Consider the following 24,158-nt stretch of genomic DNA (forward strand, 5'->3'; position numbering starts at 1 on the left):
GTGAGCGGAGCACGGAGGGGATCTTTTCCTCCATGCTCCGTCCACCCTGCATTTGTGGCTAGACAGCTGAATTCGGCTGTCTAGCCAGGGCACATTGGAGCGCAGGTGGGGTGGGGTGGGGGGAGGCTGGATGGCCCATAGGTAGTGTCATGGCACTTCCGTGGTCCCCTCCGCACCCCCAGGAATGTCCCCTTTTGCCTGCTCTGCACTGCTGTTACGAGCACAGAACCAAGGATGAACTGCGCCGTCTACAAGGCAGCGGGGGAGGGAGCGGGGAGTCGGGTTCCCAGAAACCAAAAAATCCTGTGGCCATCTAGACACTGTCTAGTGGCCATAGGATTGCGCCTTCAGCGTACTAAATAGAATATTATGTTATCTAAGATTTCAAGGCCAGCTTCCATCAGTTTAAAGCAGAGATGTCAAATTAGTTGAAGCGCCAAATTCTCTATGTAGCAGAGTCCAGGTACCAATACTTCTTAACAAAGTAATGTCCATTTCATCTCAATTTGATAGGCATCAATTCCCTTAAGTCTTCTTCCCAATGTCTATTTTCCACTACAAATGTTAAAATTCCTGGATCAAATGCCAGGTTACAATGTTTACAAGTAATGCCTGTGCTCCTATTTGCCTACGTGGCTTACAATTTGCAGGGAGCACAGGAATGGGGATGGGAGAATGCAAAGAAAAAACAAATAAGGAGTTTTTGTGTGGGCACAACCTTACCTTGGCTGTAGTTTTCACACGCACATATCAATACTTGCCTCTCTGTGCTTTAAGTTTAAAAAAGAATGGGGGATGGGCTGATGCAGTATACATGATGATGATAATAATAATATTAATAATAATATGCGTATACATATTTTTCCAGAATGCTCAAAGCACTTTCCATGTGTCTCAATAACAGTTAAAACATCTAAAGCCAATATTATTATTTCTCTATTATAAATGGGTAGGAGGAGTGGAACTAGGGCTGATGTTGAGTTCTAGAGGTTGGTCATGATTCAGCTCATACTTTTAACCACTAAGTTACAGAAGGGTTTTGCTCTATAAGGACCCAAAGTGGACCTTAGGTTGATTGCTAATTATCTTATCACTAATGTTTATTCTGCTAATGTATATTCCTTATATTTCAAATTATATAACAATAATTTAAAATTAAAATGATTGTCAACTAGTTTGAAGTATACATTATAGACTTGGTAATGTGTTAATTAGTATTTGTTACAACCTTTTAAGGTTATATATATTTATATTTATAGTGGCTCAGGTTACTGATCACTGATGTGTTTTGTACATGTTTGCTCTGTAAAGACTCATGCACAATTATGGTGCTATGTTAATGACAAATAACAGAAGTACTACTACTTCCAGTGTGCTTTACCTTCTGCAGCCAAGCTTCCAAGGAACTTCCTGGATCCGTGCAGTGGGTGACAAAGGTGTGCTGTAGCCTTCCACAGTGCTGACAGTGCTAGGGTAGCTGGGTGGGCTGGGGAAGCGGCTCAAGGCAGTGTTGTTGGCATTGTTGATGTTTGCATTGGAGCCTGATGATGAGTAGCTGCTTGGAGTGAAGGTCGAATCCACAAGCTTCTCATGGGATGGGGATTCAGTGTCTCCCTGGTTGTTGCTAGATTTGTTGATGTGCAAAGGACGCTGAGTGGTGAATGTCTGAGGGAATGAACTTCTGCCATCACTTTGGTAGTAGCTGACATGGTTTCCAAACAAGCCACCAGCTCTCTGTCAGCAAAATAAAAAACAATTGTAGTGAATAAGTCAAAAAGCCAATTCAGATGTGGCTATTTTCTGCAAGGAGCACACTCCTGTTTGAAGTGAGACATGATTCACCAATATTTGCATTAGCAGCTCTAGGTTTAGGCTCAGAATATGGAAGATAACATGAACTCTCACTGTCAAGATCATCATCATCGTTTAATTTATATGCAGCTTTTCTACAAAAAGTGCCCAAAGAGGCTAACAAAACAGCAATATAAAAACAAAAAGCATACCAATACATCATTACAGTAGTACATCATTACAATAATAAACAACTATTTCACTAATACTAACATTAGAACATTTCAAATTAATTACAAAATAAGCAAAATCAAACATTACAAGACAATATCAATTAATGTTTATTAGTAATGTGCAAACCAGAGCCAAATAAACGAAACCATTCCTATGTATTTAGAAAGATCTGAAGGTTTTTCTTGAACAAATTGACTGTTTTATAGAAAACATCATAACTCTTATCAGTAACAGCAGACAAGAAAAATACTATAATGAAAGTAAGAGGGAGAGAAAAAGCTGGAACATGGAAATTCAGGATTTCACTTCAGGATCCAGAACTCCCAGGACACCTAAGTCCGACAGGGATGAGGGAAAGAGGATATCATTCCTTTCTCCCTAGTTCGACTGAAAAGAAAGGCAATAATCACATCAACAAATATTAATATTCATGTTAATCTTTGCAAGCTGCTCTGGGAGCCTTTTTTTTGGCTGAAGAGTGGAATAAAACTGCTGAAAATAATTAAATTAAATCAAATATAATTCACTAAGCACATTAACTAATCCATCCACTTTTAGTAGGAGGTCCTTCTGGAGAAAGGTCTGAGAATAAAATGCCTATCTCTCTAAAAATTCAGTGTACCTGGCACAATATCCTAGTTTCCTCATTAAGTAGCAACCTACCCATCACGTTTCAAGTGTCCTCCATGCACAAAGGCTGGAATTCCTCCCTGAGGCTTCTGTCTATCACAGGGCTATTTAGCCTCTTTCAGCCTGAGGGCCAAATTTCATTTTAAAGAAATGCTCAGGGGCTGTAATCCAGTGGTGGGTGGGGCTGAAGGCAAAGGGTGTGGCACCAAAATACCAAAAATACCAGCAAATTTTAATTTAAAGCTCCAACTACCAATAGTTATGCCTTAGGAGAGGCATTTCAACCTTTTGGAATGGGGGAAAAGCTCATTGAAGGGTGAGCTTTGGTCTATATTTCAGTATAACAAAACAATTATAATATAACTGAATATTGGGAATATAATTGAAGAGCAGTATGAAAAGACTTTAAATAAATAAAGGTACAAAAAGTCCTACAACTCCCATCATGCCCTATGCTGGCTGGGGGATGCTGGGAGTTGTAGCACTTTTTTTTCTGTCTAAACATGCATAGGATTGCACCCTAAATGGTACAATAGTAGATACTGTGGGATGAAATGGAGAGAAACAAGGCATTCAGGAGGAATATCTCCAAATGCATTTATTTATAGTAGAGAAGGTATACAGTGTGAACTCCTTATCAGACAAGATTGGGGGACATGATTTCCTGTTGGATATAGCAAAAGTGCAGATATCTACATTTAACCATGTTTCAGTTTGTATACTGGTTTGGGTAATGCAAATTGGGTACATTTGCTTAAAAATGAGAACTGAACGAATTCCCCCCTCCCTTTATAGCAGATATGTGTATTAGATGGAATTGTAGGCAATTGTCAGCTGATTCTCTTCCAGATTCTGAAATTAGTAAAAGACAACATCAATAAACATTTTTTGGGTGATCCTATATGTTAGAATGAGCCCTTACCCCACTGGTGATATAGAAGGTAACAGAAAAAGCATCTTACCCTGAAGATATCATCTTCAGAGGCAGCAGAAACAGCTTCTTTCATTGCCTTGTCTAATTCCTCTTCAGCTGTCAAATCTCCAGAGATCGCTCGTCGAATCTCTGGCCCAATGTCATGTAATGTGCGCAGACCAGCCTAGAAAACAGTATAATTCAGCACACTGATAGGTAAGAGAAACAGAAGTGACACATTAAAAATATTTAATAGAGCCTAAACATCTTCCTAAAAGCCACTGACCTTTAGTGACATGGGATGTTGTAACACTGATGCCAAGATTTAGCTCAGGTGCCCATTTCCCAAATTAATTGATTATGGGTGCAATCCTATGCATGTTTAGACAGGAAAAAGTCCTACAACTCCCAGCATTCCTCTGCCAGCATTGCACTCTAAAACATCTAAAATTGGGAAGGGACTGATTTTTTTTCTTTTTGCAATTCTAAACTGACTTAATCAAGAATTGGTCCTTGAAGCCGTTTCAGCTCCTAAAAAACTGGAATCTTGAACATTGTGTAGCACTTCTGCACTGCAGCAGTACCTTCCCTGCATCTGATGCATGAAAGGAGCAATCCAGAAAAAATTACACATGTTTTTGGCCTAGCAATTACAATGGGACCTCCAAAGACATGCTGAGCTGGTTCACATGATACAACGCCCCATTGTGGGTTAATCAACCCTTGAGCTGCTATGTGTGCTGGCTGCCATTTTGAATATGCAATCCCTGATTGGGGGTTGTTGTGTTGTTGGAACCCAGCTGGGGTTATGTGACAATTAAACAACAAGCCAAGGGTTGTTTAACCCATGGATAACACCTGATGGCCCAGTTCAGACGACATGAAAACTCCCAATTGGGGGTTGCATATGCAAGAGGGTACCTGAGGGTGAAATAAATAAATAACTAAAATAATTACTATTATTGACTGACAGTGCAAACCTATACCTATCTACTCAGAAGTAAATCCTATTGAGTTCAGTAGGGCTTACTCCCAGGTAATTGGATATAGGATTGCAGCTTAATGGTAGTATTAGCTACGGAGAGGTTTAGGAAGAACATCCTAGCAAAGATTCACTAAATACTTATCAGGCTAAAGGCACCTAATCATTTCTTACATTTCACAAGTATCTTTATAGGTCATATACAATAGAACTCAGAGATGCTAACTGACAACAGAATATGTCTTTATACTCTCACTCAGTCATAATTCATGGTTATGTTGTTTCTTATAAGCATTCTTTGGAATTTGATCCAAAACACATTTACTTATAAATAAGTTCTTTTGGTATCAATGGAACCTATTTCCAACTAACTGTGATTAAGTAGAAAAATATATTATTTAACCAGTCAGCCCAGTTAATTATCCTGAACTTTATCCTAGTGACTACCCTTTAGTAAATAAGACACAATGTGAGCTTTCCCCCAAGTAATTAAGCCAAAGCGAAGACAGATGACATGACTGCAGCAACATTCTAATTTTGGAGTAGGCAGATAAATGGGAGCATACACCAAGGGTTCAGGGAAACCAAAAACACACTAACAATTGAACCTTGTTCTGCTGGATCCCAATGTAATCAAGAAAAGGTACACAAAAAGGTAGCTGGTGTAGCCGTGTCCTAATCATTGCGTGGGTGAAAAGCTGATGTTCTGATAAGGTCGTGTCAGAATGCATTTAAAATTGGATCTTAGAGTAGGAGCTAGTATCTCCCCTGGCAACCAAATTAAGTTCTTTTGGGTGGTCTTTCTCACAGTTATAGAATCTCCAATTCAGATCTTAAATTGGAAGGACACTGCTGGTGGATGGGGTGGATCAGTGTTATAATTTTAAGCAATATGCAGAAAGCCAATTTTCTGCTTTCATCTCTACAGCCGTCACTCTGTGTGCCCATTTCTTACCTGGAGAGAAAGAGCATTCCGCTGTGAAGGTTTGCCAACAAGGCCCTGCTCTTTGCGTTTCTTGAATTTCCGGAAATACTCTTGAATTAGGAATGTAGCATAGAACTTTCCAACTGTTACCTCATCATCTAGGTGGGAGACATTTTTTTTAAAAGCAAACAAGAAGCTGAAAATTATTATTATACTTAGGTATTGCATTTTTCATTCACTAATGAATAGTTATTTGCTGATGGAAGTGTCCATCCACGCAACTAGCTACTCTAAAAGCTAATCTTATATCTTTTGTCTAGATCACAAAATATGTTACAGATTGACAGTGGAATTAAATAATGAGTTGAAAGAAAGGTACACTCACCACCTGCTGGTGGCACAACCTGATCCAACAGCTTCATGCTAGTGCGTTTCCAGATTTTCTTAATGATTGCACGAAGCTCTTCATTGGCTTGCTCCAAGTTACCTGCCAAAGAAAGCAGTAGTCAGAGAAGTAATTAGGGAAAGTAATCCAGTTCTTATATAAAATAGTAATATACCAGTCTGGTAGTGCCATGTAAAAATGGCAACGACATTTTAAAACAGGATTGTCAGAAACATCTTTGGTTGTAGTAAAGAAAATGAAGACTGGATAAGAAGAATCAGTGAAGAAATACAAGGTCTCTTTGTTGGTCTCTTATGACCCACAAAACTTAGTGGGAGAAATGTTTTCGACTTCTGGTCGGGACCAATGTCGCTCTGGTAGCTTCCCACGGGGCTCCATGGGAGCTTTCTCAAACAGCTTTTTAAAAAGTTGAAAAACCTTTTCATCTCCCCCCTGGAATGGAAAGGGGGGGCAAGGCATCAGTTCTGGGTAACATCTTGGAGAAAGGTAACTCCCAATGGAATGGAAAGGGGGGGCTGGATTGCAGGATTATCTCCCTAGAGCTTTACCAATGCAAAAAGCTGTACTGAGACTCCTATTTTATAGGAGAAAACAGGGCTGACGTGTTCCATATAATATATGCTTTAAGAAATATCAACAACCTTTGAGGGATGATTTTAACAATATTTGAGAACATCTGAGGACCTGTACGATCTGCTTGAGAGAAACATGTCTGCGCCGAGGAGAAAAAAGGAGCTCGCATCTATGCCCCCTGAACCCTCTGTGTCAAAAGTGTCAAGAAGAGAAGATATAGGTGAATTATTTACGCTGACAAAGACCTTATCTTCGCAATTTATGGAGCAAGTCAAGAGGTTGGATTTAATCCAAAATTCCATCACCACCCTGCAAGGAGCTGTAGATTTGATTAATGTGTCATGGCAAAAAATGGAGTCGAAAATTAAGGAGCTTGAAGACTGCGTGGCTGGAAACGAAACCACGACACAAATTTATTTTAAAAACACCTCTGACAGAATTTCTCAACTGGAGGCCTTCACAAAGTGATCCAATGTACGTATTTTTGGGATTAAAGATTTGCCTAATGATGTAAAATTGCTTGTTCTTGTGGATAAACTTTTGCATGAAATACTCCCTATTCCATCTGATTATTTACTTGATATTGAGCAGGTTATTCGTCTGCCAAATGCTAAAGGGACTGATTACACCATCTTAGCTCAATTTGCAAAAGTCTCCACAAAGGATTTTATCCTGCGTCTGGCTAGAGAGGCTCGAAGCCTTTCCTGGAAACAAGATAAAGTTATGTTGTTTCCAGACTACATCAAAGAGGTAGCAAATAAAAGAAGGCAATTTATCAAAGCAAGAACTTGGCAAAACAAATGAATTTACAATACTACTTAAAATATCCTGCTACTCTTTGTATTCTTTGTACTCTTTGTATCAGACCCTGATGCTGGGAAAGACTGAAGGCAAAAGGAGAAGGGGACGGCAGAGGATGAGATGGCTAGATAGCATCACCGATGCAATGAATATGAACTTGAGCACGCTCCGGGAGAGAGCGCAGGACAGGAAGGCCTGGCGTGCTATGGTCCATGGGGTCACGAAGAGTCGGACACGACTGAACGACTGAACAACAACAACAACTCTTTGTATTGTGTCTGAAGGTCAGATGAAGAAGTTTCAAAATCATGAAATGGCGGAGGCTTGGCTGAACATAAAAAAGTGTGAGAATTTTGTTACAACCCCACGAACTGGAATCTTTAAACAAGTTTTGTTAATTGTTTCTATTTAGCCTATATGATCCAGGCTAACTCAGAAGATAAATTATTATATATATATTTGCTTTCTTTCTTTCTTATTTTTTCTTGTTTTTATCTTAAAATAGATAATATATCTAGCATAAAATACATTACTGAATGTTGAAAGTTTATATTAAGTTTTATTGTTATATTTTATATATATATATATATATATATATATATATATATATATAGTTACTATACTAGGCTTTTGGGAATGAATTTTAGACCTCTTTCTTTGATATAAGATTGACATAGAAATGCAAGGTTGTTTATTAAATTGTAAGATTGTTAAGGTTATAGATATAGTCTTTAAAATAGAACGACATTGGAGACCGGGGGGTATTGGAGCTTAAACTCAATTCGTTAGGGGGAGGGAGGGGGGAGCAAGGGGGAAGGAATTTTCTTATTTTTTCTTCGCTTCCTTTCCTCCTCCCTTTCCCCTTAATCTCTTTCTTTTTCTTTTTTCTTCTCTTTTTGTTATTGTGGTATCCTCATCAGAATATTGTATTGCTCGGAAAATGAAGCATTGTTGAGGTTGTTGGTAATTTTGGTACTGTTTATTTCATCCATATAAAATAAATAAAAAAAAATATAAAAAAAACTTAGTGGGAGAAATATACCTGCTGTATATGGATAAGCAGAAAGCCATGAAAAATTTATTTGAGGAAACACTACATATTAAGCAACCCTAAGGAATGTTCCTCTCTCAGCGGAAAGATTGTGTGAAGAACAATCTAGAACATCTGAGAGTGAACAACGAAGGAGGAAAATCCACAATACAATACTTTCTTGTGAATGGTCCATGAAAGCAGTGTTAGACCATAAAAGACTGAAGCTGGGCCTAACATGGTTAGAATATGTTATATAGTGGTATCTAGGAAGAAAAGTTGTAGAGTTAAATAATCCATTCAGCAGGAGGAAGCGTCAAGAGCAGCAAAGAAACCCTAGGAATAAAGTCAATCTGGCTTCTTTCAAGGCTTCTGTACACTTTTATAGTTTGATTCTTAAATAGCTAGAGCTTGAGGGCTCTTAATGTATCAAGATTATAGCTGTGGATGATGTTTGAGTAGGTCCAGGTTTACATTGCACAGATAACAGATGTATGATTAGTTTACTGCACAGCCAGTTATAGTTTTCTTAATTATGGCCTCAGTTTTACTATACCACTACAATTGCCTGTAGTTTGGTAAATGCAGATTGAAGTGTGAATTTGAACAGGGTGAAGCAAGCAAAGTCAACCGTGATACACCCAACCCATATATTCTGACATGTTAACATAGATATGGGAATCAACCCTTAGAAAAGCTAGTTTGCTTCTGCCAGCTATAAAATAATGGTGTTATAGCAGAGGTCATTTTGGATGTGACTGAACACCTATCCAAAGCTGGTTGTGTTATTCATCCTGGGAGAATTTAATTTTTGTTATTATTTTAGACTTATAGCCTACCTAATCCACAGCGGCTCAGGGTGGGTGACAATTTAAAGGAAACAAAATACCAGGAAAATTAATTGTGTAAAATATAAAAATCCTTAAAATGCTACTAAGCCCTTATTTATTTATTTACCTATCCCCAGTCGCTAGCTCTCCAAACATAAAGGGCATTCTGGATAGTGTTCAAGTCTGGGATTTGGTTATCTTCAGAAGTAAAAGAACTGTGGAGTGATCACCAAGACTGCCTATGTGCATAACATTATTGATTTAACTTGTTGGACAAATGGTATATTAGAGGGTACTCTCAGTTGACCTCAGAGATCACAAGGGGATTTAAGGAAGGAAATATTGTCTAAGTTATGAATGGACTCAGAATTTCTGGGCTTTAATATTCAAAATATTCTTGGCATTTATTTGTGGGCTGAATATTTAAAAAAATCCAGATTTTAACATAAGAATGCAAAAAGTTTACAAAAGCAAACTTTCCAATTTAGTATTGAACCTGGATATGTGGTTTGCAAAATTACTTTTTTGAATTTGTCTCAGCCCAAATTTGAACTTAGCTTTCATACATCTACTTTCCTGCCTCATATAATCACATATGTGCTACAGGAAAACATGTAGCAGAATCATGTGGGATACTTGACATCTTCAGTGTCTTACCTTCTGTTTTTATCCTCAGTGCTGTTCTGACTAGTGCAAACAAGGTTGCATTAAACATGACAGTGCCATCACTATTCAGTGGCATATTCATGGAGACAAGGCGCTGTAGGAGACAGAAAACACAAGGAAAATATACTGAATCATATTCATTCATATATGCTCACCAGTTTCAGAATTAGCTCAAAGATTGTTACACCCACATCCCTTTTCCTTCCCAAGTATATATTTGGAGACTGTAGAATCACCAAGGATTAGACTAATATTTTACAAACTAAACATGAGAGCAAAGAAAAATAGGATGGGAGTAAGGAAGAGAATAACCAGGTGGAATGGCCACTGAGGGAGACAATTGTGGGAGGGAATAACCCAACAGCTAGTTGGTTCCAGCCAACCCAGTGGAGTGGGCCCTGCTGTCTCACCTCTAACTTTGATGTAGCCAGGTGAAATTATCAGTTGTGCCCATGGCCAGATGGGCATGGCATTTTAATCTGTGGTGGTCTCTACTTGACAAGAGCCACCAGGGGCTGTGCAGTTCATTGGAGGAAATGTTTCATTTTCCCAGATCATTTATCATATCTCTGATCAACTGACAAACCAAAAGTTGCTGTCTGGATGTGCCCTAAGAAAATAGTTTCTATTTCATATCATAAAATTTTTTGATTGGAACTCAAACAGGTAAAGGATATAACAAGACTGCACAATGAAGAGAAAGCACAAGCCAGCCTTACTTTCTTTGCTCTAGGACAGCAGCAATGATGCAACTAAATGATGGGTCATATCATATACTTTATATTGGAGGCTCCAGCCTTTACTTCCTTTAATCACTGATAATTGAAAGTCTCATTCCTACATGTATTTCCTCAGTCTGGTCACCCATTATTAATAGCATAATAATACAAGAGGAGATCTATGAAAAGTTGGAGATGATTTTTTCTAACCTTTCAGTGTACTTGTAGTCGCTCCACTCATTATCCCTATCATACCCAGACACTGTTACACTGTCTCTGTGTTGTTGTTCTCTTACAGAATCTTCCAGTACATATGTTAGCTGCTAATTCCTTTCCTGCTGACTTCCCCACATCCTGCCCACATCTCAGAGGAAGAAATGTGGAGCACTAGGACCAAGCACCTGAAGAATATATTTTATTTTATTTATTTATGTATGTATTTATTTATTTACAGTACAGAACAGATTTCGGAGCAGTGAACACAAAAGATAAAACAGTAAGAGCATAAAAAGATTAAAACACCACATTAAAATTTTGGAAGTTTGTCATGTCTTAGAATTAATATTTAGGTGGCTGGAACTAGAAGGATAGTGTTATCTCTCCCATTTATCTTAACCCCTTTAATACCAACTTTAGAGCCTGATAGGAACTTTCAGGCTGTGTCTTTTATCTATTTAGTTCCTGTAGTTTGCCTCCACTTTCCATAGTGTGTAGGTCTGATCAGGGTACAGAAGCTAAGGGATATTCTCTGGAAATTCCTATCAGAATTATAATTAACATTAAAGCTGGAAGGCAGCATTATCAGTGCTGTGCCATCCCCTAAACTCTAGTTCCCACTGAGGCCTTAGAGCCCTTAGTGGGGATTATGTCTGGATCCAGAGATATGTCTCAAACAAAGTTTACATTCTGTTGCTGAGTCTCCTTACAGTCTTTTCCAAACTAGATGGAAAAGATGGTGTTAAACTACAACTTCCATCATCCCCAGCCAGCATGCCCAGTGGTCAGGGATGATAGGAGTTGTCATCCAATGCCATCTGGATACCCTAGTTTGCGAAAGACTGAATAAAACAGAAAAAATGTCATACCTTGCAAGCCACTCGATGAGGGCAGAGTTTCCCAAAACCCAGTGGAGGTTGTATCCGACGCAAGAGTGTCACAACATCTAAGTGTTTGATACGTCCCCTATAGGAGAAAGAGCAAAAGGGACCCATCATGTACAGTTAGGAACATAATGTGTTACGTTGTTTGAGTTAAATATAATCTTGCAGGCCTGAATGCCTTCATTACTAAGGGTTCAGGTTGGATGCCAGCTCCTAACTGATAACCCCAGACACTTCCTGCTACCACAAGCCTGAATATGCCTTGCACTCTCTTTCGCACTGGGCACAAAATACTAAATCTGATAAGTGCTCATTTTTAGGTTCAGGTAATTCATAGGTAAGAACCATATCAGGCTGCTAGGCTTATTGTTTTGCCTTCCTGTATTACCTTGAACCCTCCGCTTATTTCCAGCCAAGTTTTTCTACGTCTATATACCCAATTCTGTTAATTATCTTCAATCCGGAGATAGTGCAACCTATAGTCATTTAATTTCATGCTGTGACTTCCACAAAAGTAGCAGAGAGAGCCTTTGATTTCTAATTCAGGAACTATGGCTTCTTATGAAGACTTAGTTTGAACAAAAACAAAGGCATTTTCGCTTACTCTTGTTCCTTGGTCATGTTGTTGTGAAGAACACTTGCTAAAATGGTTTCTTTTGACAAAATCCCAAAGAATTGATAGATTACATTGTAATCTATTAGCAATGGAGCAGATCATAAGACATGAGAACTAGATTTAGTGAACATCAGCACCTAACCAAGGTGAACTAGGTGAGTTATATTCCAAGATGATATGAACACAGTCTGAAGTGCAGAGTCAGCACATTCTTCCCTAATTTCTTTGGATGTATTAATTTTCCAGACTGATAACTTGCCTCATCTTCAATGTGAGACACCTAACAGCAACAACAAAACATACCTAAATATTTCAATTTTAAAAAATCAATTGTTTCTGCATCTGTCTGTTTTCATGCAGAACACTGTATCCAGCAGTAGAATATACTCCTGCCTTCCCTGCCTTTCTATGGGATTTTATTCATGATGTAGCACTGTGCCCACTGGTATGTTGCAGGGAAGGAAATATGATTGGAAACACCCTTAGGAAGAAACAGGATACTGGGAGCAAACTAGTTTGCGTAGTCTAGAAAAACAGATTATAATTTTACTCCTGAAAAACTCTAGGGATCATTTCTCCAGTTTAATGAAAGCCTCTATATATTCCATTTATAAAGGAGTACAGAATTTACTGCTCTAAATGAAACATTCCAAACATACTTGATATGAAAAAACAAAACAGGAGTTAACCAGTGTTGGCTTATAACTTACACCTGCATTTTGTACTCTTGAGTTATCTGGATATGTTACGCACCACAGAATTAGCTAAGTGCACTTTTCCTATAATTGTTTTCTGGTGGTGGGACTTCAGTCCAGACCTTTTGATCTTTTCAGTCCCAATGATTCTATGATACAGATAATTAATCATGGCCTATTAGGCTTAGAGAGCAATCCGATTGTCCCTAGACAGCATCTGGGGGGGTCATTGGATAGTTTGGATTCCTAGACCTGAGTTCAGAGACAGAGCTCTGAGATTGCACCCAGAAGTCAAGCCCCCCCCCCCCCCGCCAAGACAGGACTGTGCCAGCTGCCTGACTGAGGTCGCAAAGGGAGGGGAGGGGACTGGGGAGGCTGGCTTATGAGTAATCGTCTGTCCTCCCCAACCTCCTTCCCTCCATCTCTTCAATGCCTCAGTTTGGGGGAAAAAGCCCATCTAGCTGAAACGTAGAGCGGGAGGAGTGTGGAGGCAAAGATCACTCTTGCCGCTCCTCCCACTCTGCATTGGATGGCTGTAAGCCTCCAATTTCAGAGGCTTATGGCCATCCCGATAGGACTGCGCCCTTATGGAGCATTTATTTAAATGCTGATCAAAATTAAAAGACACTTTCACATTGTTAGAACAAAAGGAAGTTCCGCAGCTTCAGTTTATGCTCTCCAATTACAGCATTCACCAAGATTTACTTAAGCTGTATTCTACACAAAATTAATGTAATGTGCAAACACTCTCTTTCAGCTTCAGTACCCACACCTGTAATATGGGGGGTAATAATCCTGATTTACCTTACAGCGTTGTTACAAGGATTATGAATAGATAATAACCATGAAGTGCTTTGGACACTTGAAAGTGCTATACAAGTTGTTGTTGTTGTTGTTATTATTATTTATTTATTTCTTCTTCTTCTTCTCCTCCTCCTCCTCCTCCTATTATTATTATTATTATTAACTTTTAGCTATACTACAGCATTGGTATCAGGATGCTAAATTTTGGAGAGTACAGACAGAGTTGGACCAATTCTTCTAAAACATGTTACTGAGAACGTACTTGGCTTCAGGGTCATATTCTGCCCAGATCCTTTTAAACTCATCCAGATGATGAGGGCCCAAGATGGACCAGTCCCGTGTCAGGTAATCAAAATTGTCCATGATAACAGCTACAAAAAGATTAATGATCTGCAAACAAGAACAGAAATATTAATAATAGGATAAAATGTTTCATTCCAAAATTATTCTTTCTTTCTTTCTTTCTTTCTTTCTTTCTTATTGCATTTATATCCCGACTTTTTTCCTCTTGCAAGGAACCCAAGGCGGCTTACATTATCCTCCTCCTCTCCGTTCTATCCTCACAACAACAACCCTGTGAGGTGGGTTGGGCTGAGAGTGTGTGACTGGCCCAAAGTCACCCAGTGAGCTTCCATGGCCAAGTGGGGACTAGAACCCGGATCTCCCGGCTCTCAGTCCATCACTCTCACCACTACACTACACTGGCTCTCAATTCATTATCATTATTCAATTATCATTATTCATGTTCATTTTCATGCACAATTCAGGATCTGGGTCTTTGAATAAGGAACATTGGTGAAAATATTTAATTCACTGGGCTCATACACACAATTTGATCTAGATAAAATGAGGAATCCAGCATTATTTAAAGAGGCCAATATATTATAAAAATTATGTTACATAACGTTCTCTGAAGAGAAGATGATACTGCTTTTTGTGCATAATAACAGTTATATCACACAGAGGTACTTTTAGAGCAATCTGAATGTTGTATATTACATGAATTCTGTATATTAAAATGGAGATGCTTAATTTCTGTTACATGATTTGACCACATCCTTCATGCTTGGATGAACATGTGTGACAGAACTAAAGCAATGGTCTTTTGCTGGGACTGGGGAAGAGAGACAATAACATTTTCATTGCTTCTCCCTTTCCCCAGAACTGGCTTGAGAGTTGCTTGGGCTCTTTCCCATCTTCTCCCTGTTTTAACACCTCCCTACATTACCATATCCACTACATATTTTCTCCCGTGCCACAGCGGGGAGTATTCAATATGGCACTGGATATCTAGAGCTGCCACGGTACTTCTTCTAGGGCAGGGTCAATCTTGAAGAACTAGTGTTGTTGTCCACATTATACATATTAATTATATTCCCCCGCATCATCATCATCATCACCACCACCACTCAGACAATACTGTGATATATTTTCACAGAAACCTTCAACCATGCTGAAATTATGAGACTGAGTAAGGAGCCATGTCATCCTGGCAGTGACTTGCGGGGCTCCACAGGTTGCTTTTTTCAAACAGCTGTGAAAAGACTGAGAAACATTTTTTCCCCCCTGGAAAATAAAGGGGAAGCCTACAGTGCCATCCGGATGAAATCTTAGAAGAACAACTGCCTTTGCAGACGATGCAAAGGGGCTCAAAACTAAGGTTAGTCGCTGGAGTTAATCACTTACCAAAATGCCTTTTTGAAACTCTTAATTAACTAAGAGATTATAAGGACAGACGAGCTCCAAGCTTAGATAGTATTTGGAAACTTAGCACCACTAGCACATAGGGATGGACGAAAGGGACTTACCTCGTCCCGCAGCTTGCTTCGCGGTGGTGGGGGAGGCGCTTCGCTTCTCCCCCCGAAGTTCAGGTGAGGGGGGGGAGGCGCCCCGCCTTGCCCGGCCGAAATCCAGGCCGGGGGGGAGGCGCCCCATCCCTCGCCGCCAAAATTCAGGCCAGGTAGGAGCGCCCCGTCTACCCGGCCGCGAAAAAAAAAGTAAACACACACACACACACACACCCGTGATAGGCTACGTAACGATTTACGTAGCCTATCACGGCTAGATTTCCAAAGTCAGCTGTGATAGGCTATGTAAATCGTCATGTAGCCTATCACGGGTGACGTTGGAAAAAAGAAAAAAAGCGCGTACGCAAATGGCGGCTCCCATGGGGACCGCCGTTTGTGTTCCTTATTGGCACGTCTAGTCTACGTAAAAATTTACGTAGACTACAGCGAAAATAAGGGCAACGCAAATAGCGTGCCCTTATTTTCGCCATAGTCTACGTAAATCTTTACGCAGACTAGACATGCCAAAATAAGGAACGCAAATGGCGGGGCCCCATGGGCGCCGCCATTTGCGTAAGCGCTTTTTCCCCCCCCCCAAAGTCACCCGTGATAGGCTACATGACGATTTACGTAGCCTATCACGGCTGACTTTGGAAATCTAGCCGTGATAGGCTACGTAAATCGTTACGTAGCCTATCACGGGTGTGTGTTGGGTTTTTTTACTTTACTTTTTTTTTTGCAATGGCGGCAGCGGCCGGTCAGGAGACCGGCCGCCGCCCCTGCCCCCGCCGAAACGCCGCCGGGACCCGCCGCCGAGAGGGACATTCGCCGAAGGTAAGTCCCATCCCGGGGGGGGGGCAGCAGAGAATTTCCCCAACACTTTCGGGGGGCCGAATGTGTCGGCACTCAGCCTCCCGAAGATTCGTGGAGAAATTCTCCGCCAACCCTACTAGCACAGCAAAAAAAAAAAATGGAAGCAAGCATCACTTGCACAGCAAAAAGCAATTGTATGGCAGTTGTATAAATCTAACCTGAATTAAAATCAAGGAGTTGCAGACTTTTACAAAGCGAATTTAGCTCAAGAGGTCCTTTCAAAAGAAAAAAAAGGAAAGCGTACTGTTTACATTGTTGAATAAGTATTACAGCCTAATTAATTTTCTATTTCTTTAAATCACTGTTTGAAGGTTTTAATGTTTGAATTTATATGGCTGAAAGCTATGTTTTTGTCCAGTTGCTATTTTCTTCTGCATGACCTTGAGAAAGTGACGAAATCAAAATAAATAAATCTTTGGCAGAAAGCCTGGAATAGGCTGGAATAGTATCAACTTGTGGGCTGACTGCTTGAAATTTACTAAAGAATGAGTATTGCTGACACCTGTTGGATGCTAAAAAATCAGCAGCTTATGAAAAATCTTTTTATGTTCTTTTTTTTAATCTCTTTTTCCCCTTTAGATACTGAGAGGGATCTTTTTTGGCATTGGAGGATCAATAACTTATTGGATAATTACATTAATTTATAAAGGAAGTAATGAAGAAGATGATTGAATGAGTGCTATGAATTTGGATAAACCAGCAAAGGATATCAGAATAGCTCGTAGCAGAGCGAATACCTGGGAGATGCCTAGTGAACAATTAAGTAGAACTACTAAATCCAGGAAAGGCTCTTTAAAAGAGACTCCGATGGGCTACGAAATTATTGGTGAAAACAACATCTATAAGCAAGGAAGAGGCAAGATATACAAAAGACGGCGTTGGACGAACAAACACAGAATATTATAGATGCTATAAGCAAAAAGATGGAGGCTTTTGGACTAGGCATAGAACAAAGGATGGGCACTTTTGAACAACGTATAGAACAAAGGATGGGCACCTTTGAACACCGTATAGAAAAATGGATGGAGAGGCAAGTACTGGAAGTAAAGGAAGAGATTAAAGACACGAAGGAAGAATTGAGACAAGAATTTAAGAAATTAGATGATGCATTAAATCAAAGCACGGAAGCATTTAAAATAATGACAGAGTGGAAGTACTGGAAAATAATGCAGAAATTGTAACTACGGAGTTAGAACGTGAGCAGGATTCCTTAGCTTGGTTTGAGCTTAAGGACAAGGAACATTCGTTACGTTTTAAAGGGGTTATGGAAAGTTATGGCAGCACAGAACCTGACCTCAGAATGGAATTGGTAAAGATTATAGCAGCCTTTTTGAGTAAAGAAGAGAAAACGATGTTAATGGAAATAGATCGAGCTTACAGACTGAATTCGACGTATGCAAAAACAAAAGGTCTACCCTGAGATATTATTGTCCATTTTGTAAAGAAAACTACAAGAGATTCAATTCTCCAGAAGCACTATAAAACTAAACTGAAGATGGTGGGCAAAGAGATGATCATCATGGAAGAAATTCCTGGAAGATTTTTGAGGAAAAGGAGAGATTATGGATTTTTAACAACAATCCTGAAACAGAAAAAGATCATGTTTAGATGGGAATTCCCAGAAGGTTTGGTCTTTTCTTACAGAGAACAGAGATTTAAGTTGAACTCAGTTCAAAAAGCAAGAGAGTTTCTTCGAACTTACGGAAAAGATTGGACAGACCTACAACCTGATGTACAAGAAGAGGACAGCACTCAGGGTGCAGCAGGTGGAAATTAAGAATGTACCTTAATCTTATATTTCTTTAAAAATTGATTACAATTTTTTTAACTTGGAACATTAATGGGGCAAATGCTCCTCAAAAGAGAAAGAAAATATTTTATTATTTGCAAAAATTGAAACAAGATTTACAAGAAACTCATATTAAGAAAGAAGATACCAAATATTTAATTAATAAAAAAATAAATGAAGAGTTTATAACTGCAAGCCGAAAAAAGAAATATGGAATAGTTCTATATATTAAGCCACATTTGGGACCGGAATTGGTATTGTCAGATGAACAAGGTCATTTTGTGGGAGTTAAAATTACATTGAATGGTTGTATCAACATTGATTTTAGGGGTTTATGCACCTACTGACCACAAAGCGGAATTTTATGAGGATCTCTTATCCAAACTCGTGGATCTAACTTTTGACAGTTGGTGTTTAATGGGAAATTGGAATGGGGTGATTGCACCTCAAACTGACAGAATATTGGAGAAAAAAATAAAGAGTAACCAAGGGAAATTACCAAAAAGTTTTTGAATTGATGGACAATTTGGCTTTAGTAGATGTATGGAGAGATAAAAATGGAAACACAAAAGAATATACATATTTTTCAGAAAGACAAAAATCTTTTTCAAGGATTGATATGAATTTGACAACTAAAGAGCTTGCTACAAATATTGACAAAATACAAGTTCTACCAAGATCATTTTCGGACCATAACCCTATATATATGTCATATGTGAAAAGAAGCACTACTTTTAGATGGAGATTGAATGAAATGATATTTCAAAATAAAGTATTGTGGATGTCACTAAAAAGAAATTGAGAGAATTTTTTGAATTGAATCTGGACAAGGGAACAAATATCCGAACAGTATGGGATGCAAGTAAGGCCTATATGAGAGGTTATTTTATACAACAAAACACGTAATTGAAAAAGAAAAGAGAAGAGAAGGTACAAAATATTCTAAAACAGATAAAGGAAAAAGAAGAATTCCTAAAGAAAAAAACGGGAAAGGCAAGTGTCCTCTGACAGATTAAATTACTCCAACAACAATTGTCGATGTTAACTGTTCAGGATATGCAAAAAAAATTAAACTTTGTAAAACAAAGAAATTTTGAATTTGCTAATAAACCAGGAAGATGGTTGACGTATAAACTTAGAAAGAAAAAGAAAAGAAAACAGTTGTGAAAATAAGTGAAAGTGGATTAGAATTAACCGATAATGTGGCAATTCAGAATGTCTTTCATCAATATTGTTCGAATTTGTAAAAAGGACATATCTCCCCAGAATTAATGGATAAATATATTCATAAACAAAATTTACCAAAAATTACTAAGGAACAAAAACAAATGATGAATGGCCAAATAACAGTAAATGAAATGGTGGAAGCCATAAAAAAAATTAAACTGGGAAAAACTCCAGGACCAGATGGAAAATCAGGATTATATTATAAGTGTGAAGAAGAAATTTTACAACTGCTGAAAAATATGAACAATATTTTAGAAAAGGGAGAGATACTGGAAACATGGAAAACAGCATATATAACATTAATACCTAAAGAAGGACAGGATTTAACCTCGACAAAAAACTACAGACCAATCTCATTATTAAACAATGACTATAATATATTTGTAACAATTTGGCAGAAAGGCTCAAGAAAATATTGCAGGACTTTGTATATGAGGACCAAAGTGGTTTCCTACCAAGGAGACAGATGAGAGATAATGTAAGAACGGTCTTGAATGTGGTGGAATATTTGGAAAAACACCCAGAAAAACAAACAGCTCTCATCTTTTTAGATGCAGAGAAAGCATTTAATAATCTCAACTGGAAATTTTTAATTAAGACTTTGGAAGAATTGGACTTTGGGGAAAACTTAATAAAATGGGTGAAATCAGTATATACTGATCAAAAGGTACAAATAATTATAAATGGAGACTTGACTAAACCTTGTGAGATACAAAGAGAAACAAGAAAAGGTTGCCCATTGTCACCGCTACTGTTTATATTGGTTTTAGAATTATTGAACAGAGATATAAGACAAGATGATTGAATTACAGGAATAAAGATTAATAAAGAAGGATGCAGACAAACTGGAGAGAGTTCAGAGAAGGGCAACAAAGATGATCAGGGGACTGGAAACAATGCCCTATGAGGAGAGACTGAAGGAACTGGGCATGTTTAGCCTTGAGAAGAGAAGACTGAGGGGAGATATGATAGCGCTCTTCAAGTACTTGAAAGGTTGTCACAGAGAGGAAGGCCAAGATCTCTTCTCGATCATCCCAGAGTGCAGGACACAGAATAATGGGCTCAAGTTACAGGAAGCCAGATTCCGGCTGAACATCAGGAAAAACTTCCTGACTGTTAGAGCAATACAACAATGGAACCAATTACCTAGGGAGGTGGTGGGCTCTCCCACACTGGAGGCATTCAAGATGAAGCTGGTCAGCCATCTGTCAGGGATGCTTTGACTTGGATTCCTGCATTGAGCAGGGGGTTGGACTCGATGGCCTTGTAGGCCCCTTCCAACCCCACTATTCTATGATTCTATGCCATATCTACCCCCAGGAGCAGCATTTGGGAGGGTAGGGGACTTAACTGGGATGAAGGGATTGGTGAAAATCAGGTGTCCCAACTTTCATGAGCAAGCTTTGGCCAAACCACCATCGAATATAACCCATTTGTTTCCTATTTATGTATTTTTTCTTACAAAAGGTATTTCTAACAGAAGGAGACTTTCTTTGTTCTCTACATCTCAAAACAAGGAATGAATTAATCATGGGTAATATTGTTAAGCACTGTACAAAAAACACCAACCATCTTTGTGTTGAGCAAATTTCAAGAGATTCCCTTCTTGTTGCAACAGCAATGTGCAAAATTATCTTAGCTCTTCATGTGAGCTATTTAAGGGATTCACTGAGCAGTAAAGGATTGCACTATCATTTTGTAAGGCAACATGAAATTTTGGGAATGCTGTAAAAAGGGTTTTTTTTGCATGCTATAAAGTCTTTGTAATGTATGCAGTTAACACCCTTTGTTCTAGAATATGATGAGTCTTTTAATGGGCATTTTTGTCACTAATCTTGCTTTTAATAGGACTAGCATTTCGAAACCTCTTTTTTTCCTAATAAAATTGTTTTTTATTTCTTCAAGACAAGTAATGAAAATAATATGTACTTTGCCATATGACCAGTATTTCCCTTGTATTTTCAAATGGAAATGCACCCTTTCTTTTCGATTGCCTGGTCCACTGAGCCAAAACACACATTAAGCAAACCCATGGAGGATAGATCTATCAATGGCTATTAGTCCTGGGTTGTAAAAGGAACCTTAACGTTCAGTGGAAGTAATGGCTTGAGTGCTGTTGCCTTCATCTCCTAAATGTGAGCTTTCCAGAGTGACCCAGTCTAGCAGAGCTCCTCCAGCATGCTGTTGCTGAACAGCATCTTCTCTGCATTGCAATGGAAGATGATACATAGCTGGGGCTATGTGTATTTTCAAATTGAAATCTTACGGTAAAAATTTGCTGTATATCTTTTGGCTTGTTGATGTTTTGCTGTTCTGTCATGCCTAGAGATGTGAAGGCCAAGAAAAAGAAAACTGGAAATTTTCAGAAAAAACCTGTTTTTTCCCAAGGACTGTTTTGTTTTTCCCTGAAAAACTGAACAGCTTTGGATTATGAAATATTTTCTTTTAGAATTTAAGACAAAGTGTTTATATATTGTTACCCAGCCTTTACTCCCCACAAAACGATTTCTAAAAACTATGTAATAAGAACACTTTTACAGAAAGACTAGTGATGTAAAATGTCTGGAAATAATGAAGCCATGGGGAATTTTTTAATCCTCTCTGTAAGAGTCCCAGCATAGTTATTTCTTCCATTCCTTATTAAAATTATTGATATAAAGTATATTTTACTGATAGATATGCTCAGTTTCCCAACATGTGAGTAGAGTCACCACTGTGCATTCTTGACAGTTTGGGTTTTGTTCTATGGAGTCCTGTGTTTCTGGCTTGTTCTGATTAGATGCTGTAGCAGTCAAGTAATGGAGTTCTAATCTAAAACCCACATGTGAAAAACACTGTCAGTTATCCAGCCACTGTCACCAGATGTGACAGAACAGCATGTGGGTTATCCCACCTATGTTTCTTTAAAAACAACAACACAACTTTGAGGCTTGGGTCTATAGAACTCACTGCCACAGCTTTTAATAAAGTTCTCAAACCTCACCACTAGGGAATGCTGCCTCGGGTATAAAACTTTTAAAGTGCTGCCATTAGAATAAACCCTCTCTACCTAAATGAAACTCAGTAGCTTGGTTCCTATGGCATAGGCATGGGATTGACACTACCACTAGAGACAAGTTTTCAAAATGAAAAAAAGATATTCATCGACGTAAATTATTTACAAAAGTGAATAAAATGTCACTCTTCAAATAACAGGTTGATCTTAAATCAGGATCTTAAATTAAATATGATTGCTTACCATTTCTATGCTGAGTCTTTCCTGCCTAAATAAAATCTCAATCTCTTTTCCTTTAGATCAGATTTCCCTAAGTTCTACCCCACAAACAGGAACAGGTTTAGGAATTTCCCTAAACTTCCTTACAAATAAGAACAGATGCTGTATACCAGTCTTCCTTTGCCTCCAGTTCTTCCTGCTTCTTCTGGCTTCTAGGATGATTCAGTTGTTTCAGGGACTACTTGCTGTTGTTCTCTCTGGTCAGGCATTAAATAGGAACCTAAAATATGTTATGTTCTTGGTTTGCTCATAAAATTATCATATTTGGTACATTAAATATAAAAGTATAGTTTATTCAGACAATAATTACAAATTTACTGAGTTTACTTTTAAAAGTTTTAAAATATAATGATAATTTTAAGAGCAAACCAAGTTATACATAAAATCACTTTAGGAACAGAATGGCTGCTTTATATTCCTGAAGCAGCCCTCCCCAACCCTGGTGCCCTCCAGATGTTTTGGACTGCAATACCGAGCATTCCTGACGGTTGGCCATGCTACTTGGTGCTGATGGGAGATGAAGTCCAAAATATCTGGAGGGCACCAGGTTGGGGAAGGCTGTCTTAAAGCAACAAAATTACTTTAGATCTGTAAAGAGCGCTAAAAAAATAAGTATTGCTTATTTTTCCATTTCCCCCCAAATTTCCATTTCTTTTCAGAAAACCTGGTAAAAAACCATTCCCCCCCCATGGCCTCAAAATTTCCTGAAATTTTACATCTCTAGTCATGCCATTCGCAAAACCTATGCAGTAATATTCCGTGTTGTTGAGTTTTGCCTATATTAACAACAGATAATTGTTAATTATTCCTAGCAAAAAATCAGCTTGCCTTCATTCTTATACATCTGTCACAAATAACGTAGATTGAAAAACAACTGCCATTCTATTTTTTCCTACTGTTTTGGAAAAATCAACCACATTATATCTGTGATGTGGGAAATCCATGAGAGGTTCTCCCGCCCGCCCCCCGACACACACACACACACACAACCTACAGAAAAGGGAAGTTGATTTGGATCAAGGCTGTGGTGCTGGGGAAGGTGGATTTAGCCCACTGCCCATGGCATTTTCTGATTTAAACCACCCCTTCCAAGCTGTTGTTGGTCCTACATAGGGAAATATATGGTACTGTATGTTTCCCCTCACAGATATCAGCTTTGGTGGGGGAAGATTTAAATTGGGAAAATTATGTGAGGGAAAGGATACCCGCCCTGCATTGCAGCCCCAATCTGAATTGGGGGCCCTCATGCCCACTTTTAACTTTTAAACACTGGGAGATCTTGTTCACAAATCTTCCATATCATGGCTAGTTTGGCCCTGAGAAAGTCTAGGAAATAACAATTTTCTGCAGTTCATTATGTTAACAGTTCCCATGACTTTAACAAGAACATTCCCTTAGTGTTCAAACACACCATTAATTTGTATTTCGTGGAAAACTTAAATTGAGAAACACTTGGCTGTTTGTCTCAATATTTTCCACAGCAGTCCTGCCAC

At 38.6% G+C, this 24,158-nt stretch overlaps 1 protein-coding gene across 1 annotated transcript in view; it reads right to left on the minus strand.

Moving 5' to 3' along the window:
* Window positions 1–24,158, minus strand: part of CACNA1C (calcium voltage-gated channel subunit alpha1 C) — a 674,475-nt gene that overhangs the window by 22,077 nt on the left and 628,240 nt on the right. Inside the window, 7 exon segments of the mRNA XM_084811876.1 lie at window positions 1,382–1,734; window positions 3,618–3,752; window positions 5,506–5,633; window positions 5,861–5,962; window positions 9,773–9,875; window positions 11,586–11,682; window positions 13,978–14,105. Of these exon segments, the coding sequence (XP_084668002.1) occupies window positions 1,382–1,734; window positions 3,618–3,752; window positions 5,506–5,633; window positions 5,861–5,962; window positions 9,773–9,875; window positions 11,586–11,682; window positions 13,978–14,105 (1,046 nt within the window).

The sequence above is a fragment of the Heloderma suspectum genome, chromosome 7, assembly GCF_057233095.1.
Source record: "Heloderma suspectum isolate Gila_16-S chromosome 7, 16-S_ref, whole genome shotgun sequence".
Lineage (NCBI taxonomy): Eukaryota > Metazoa > Chordata > Lepidosauria > Squamata > Helodermatidae > Heloderma > Heloderma suspectum.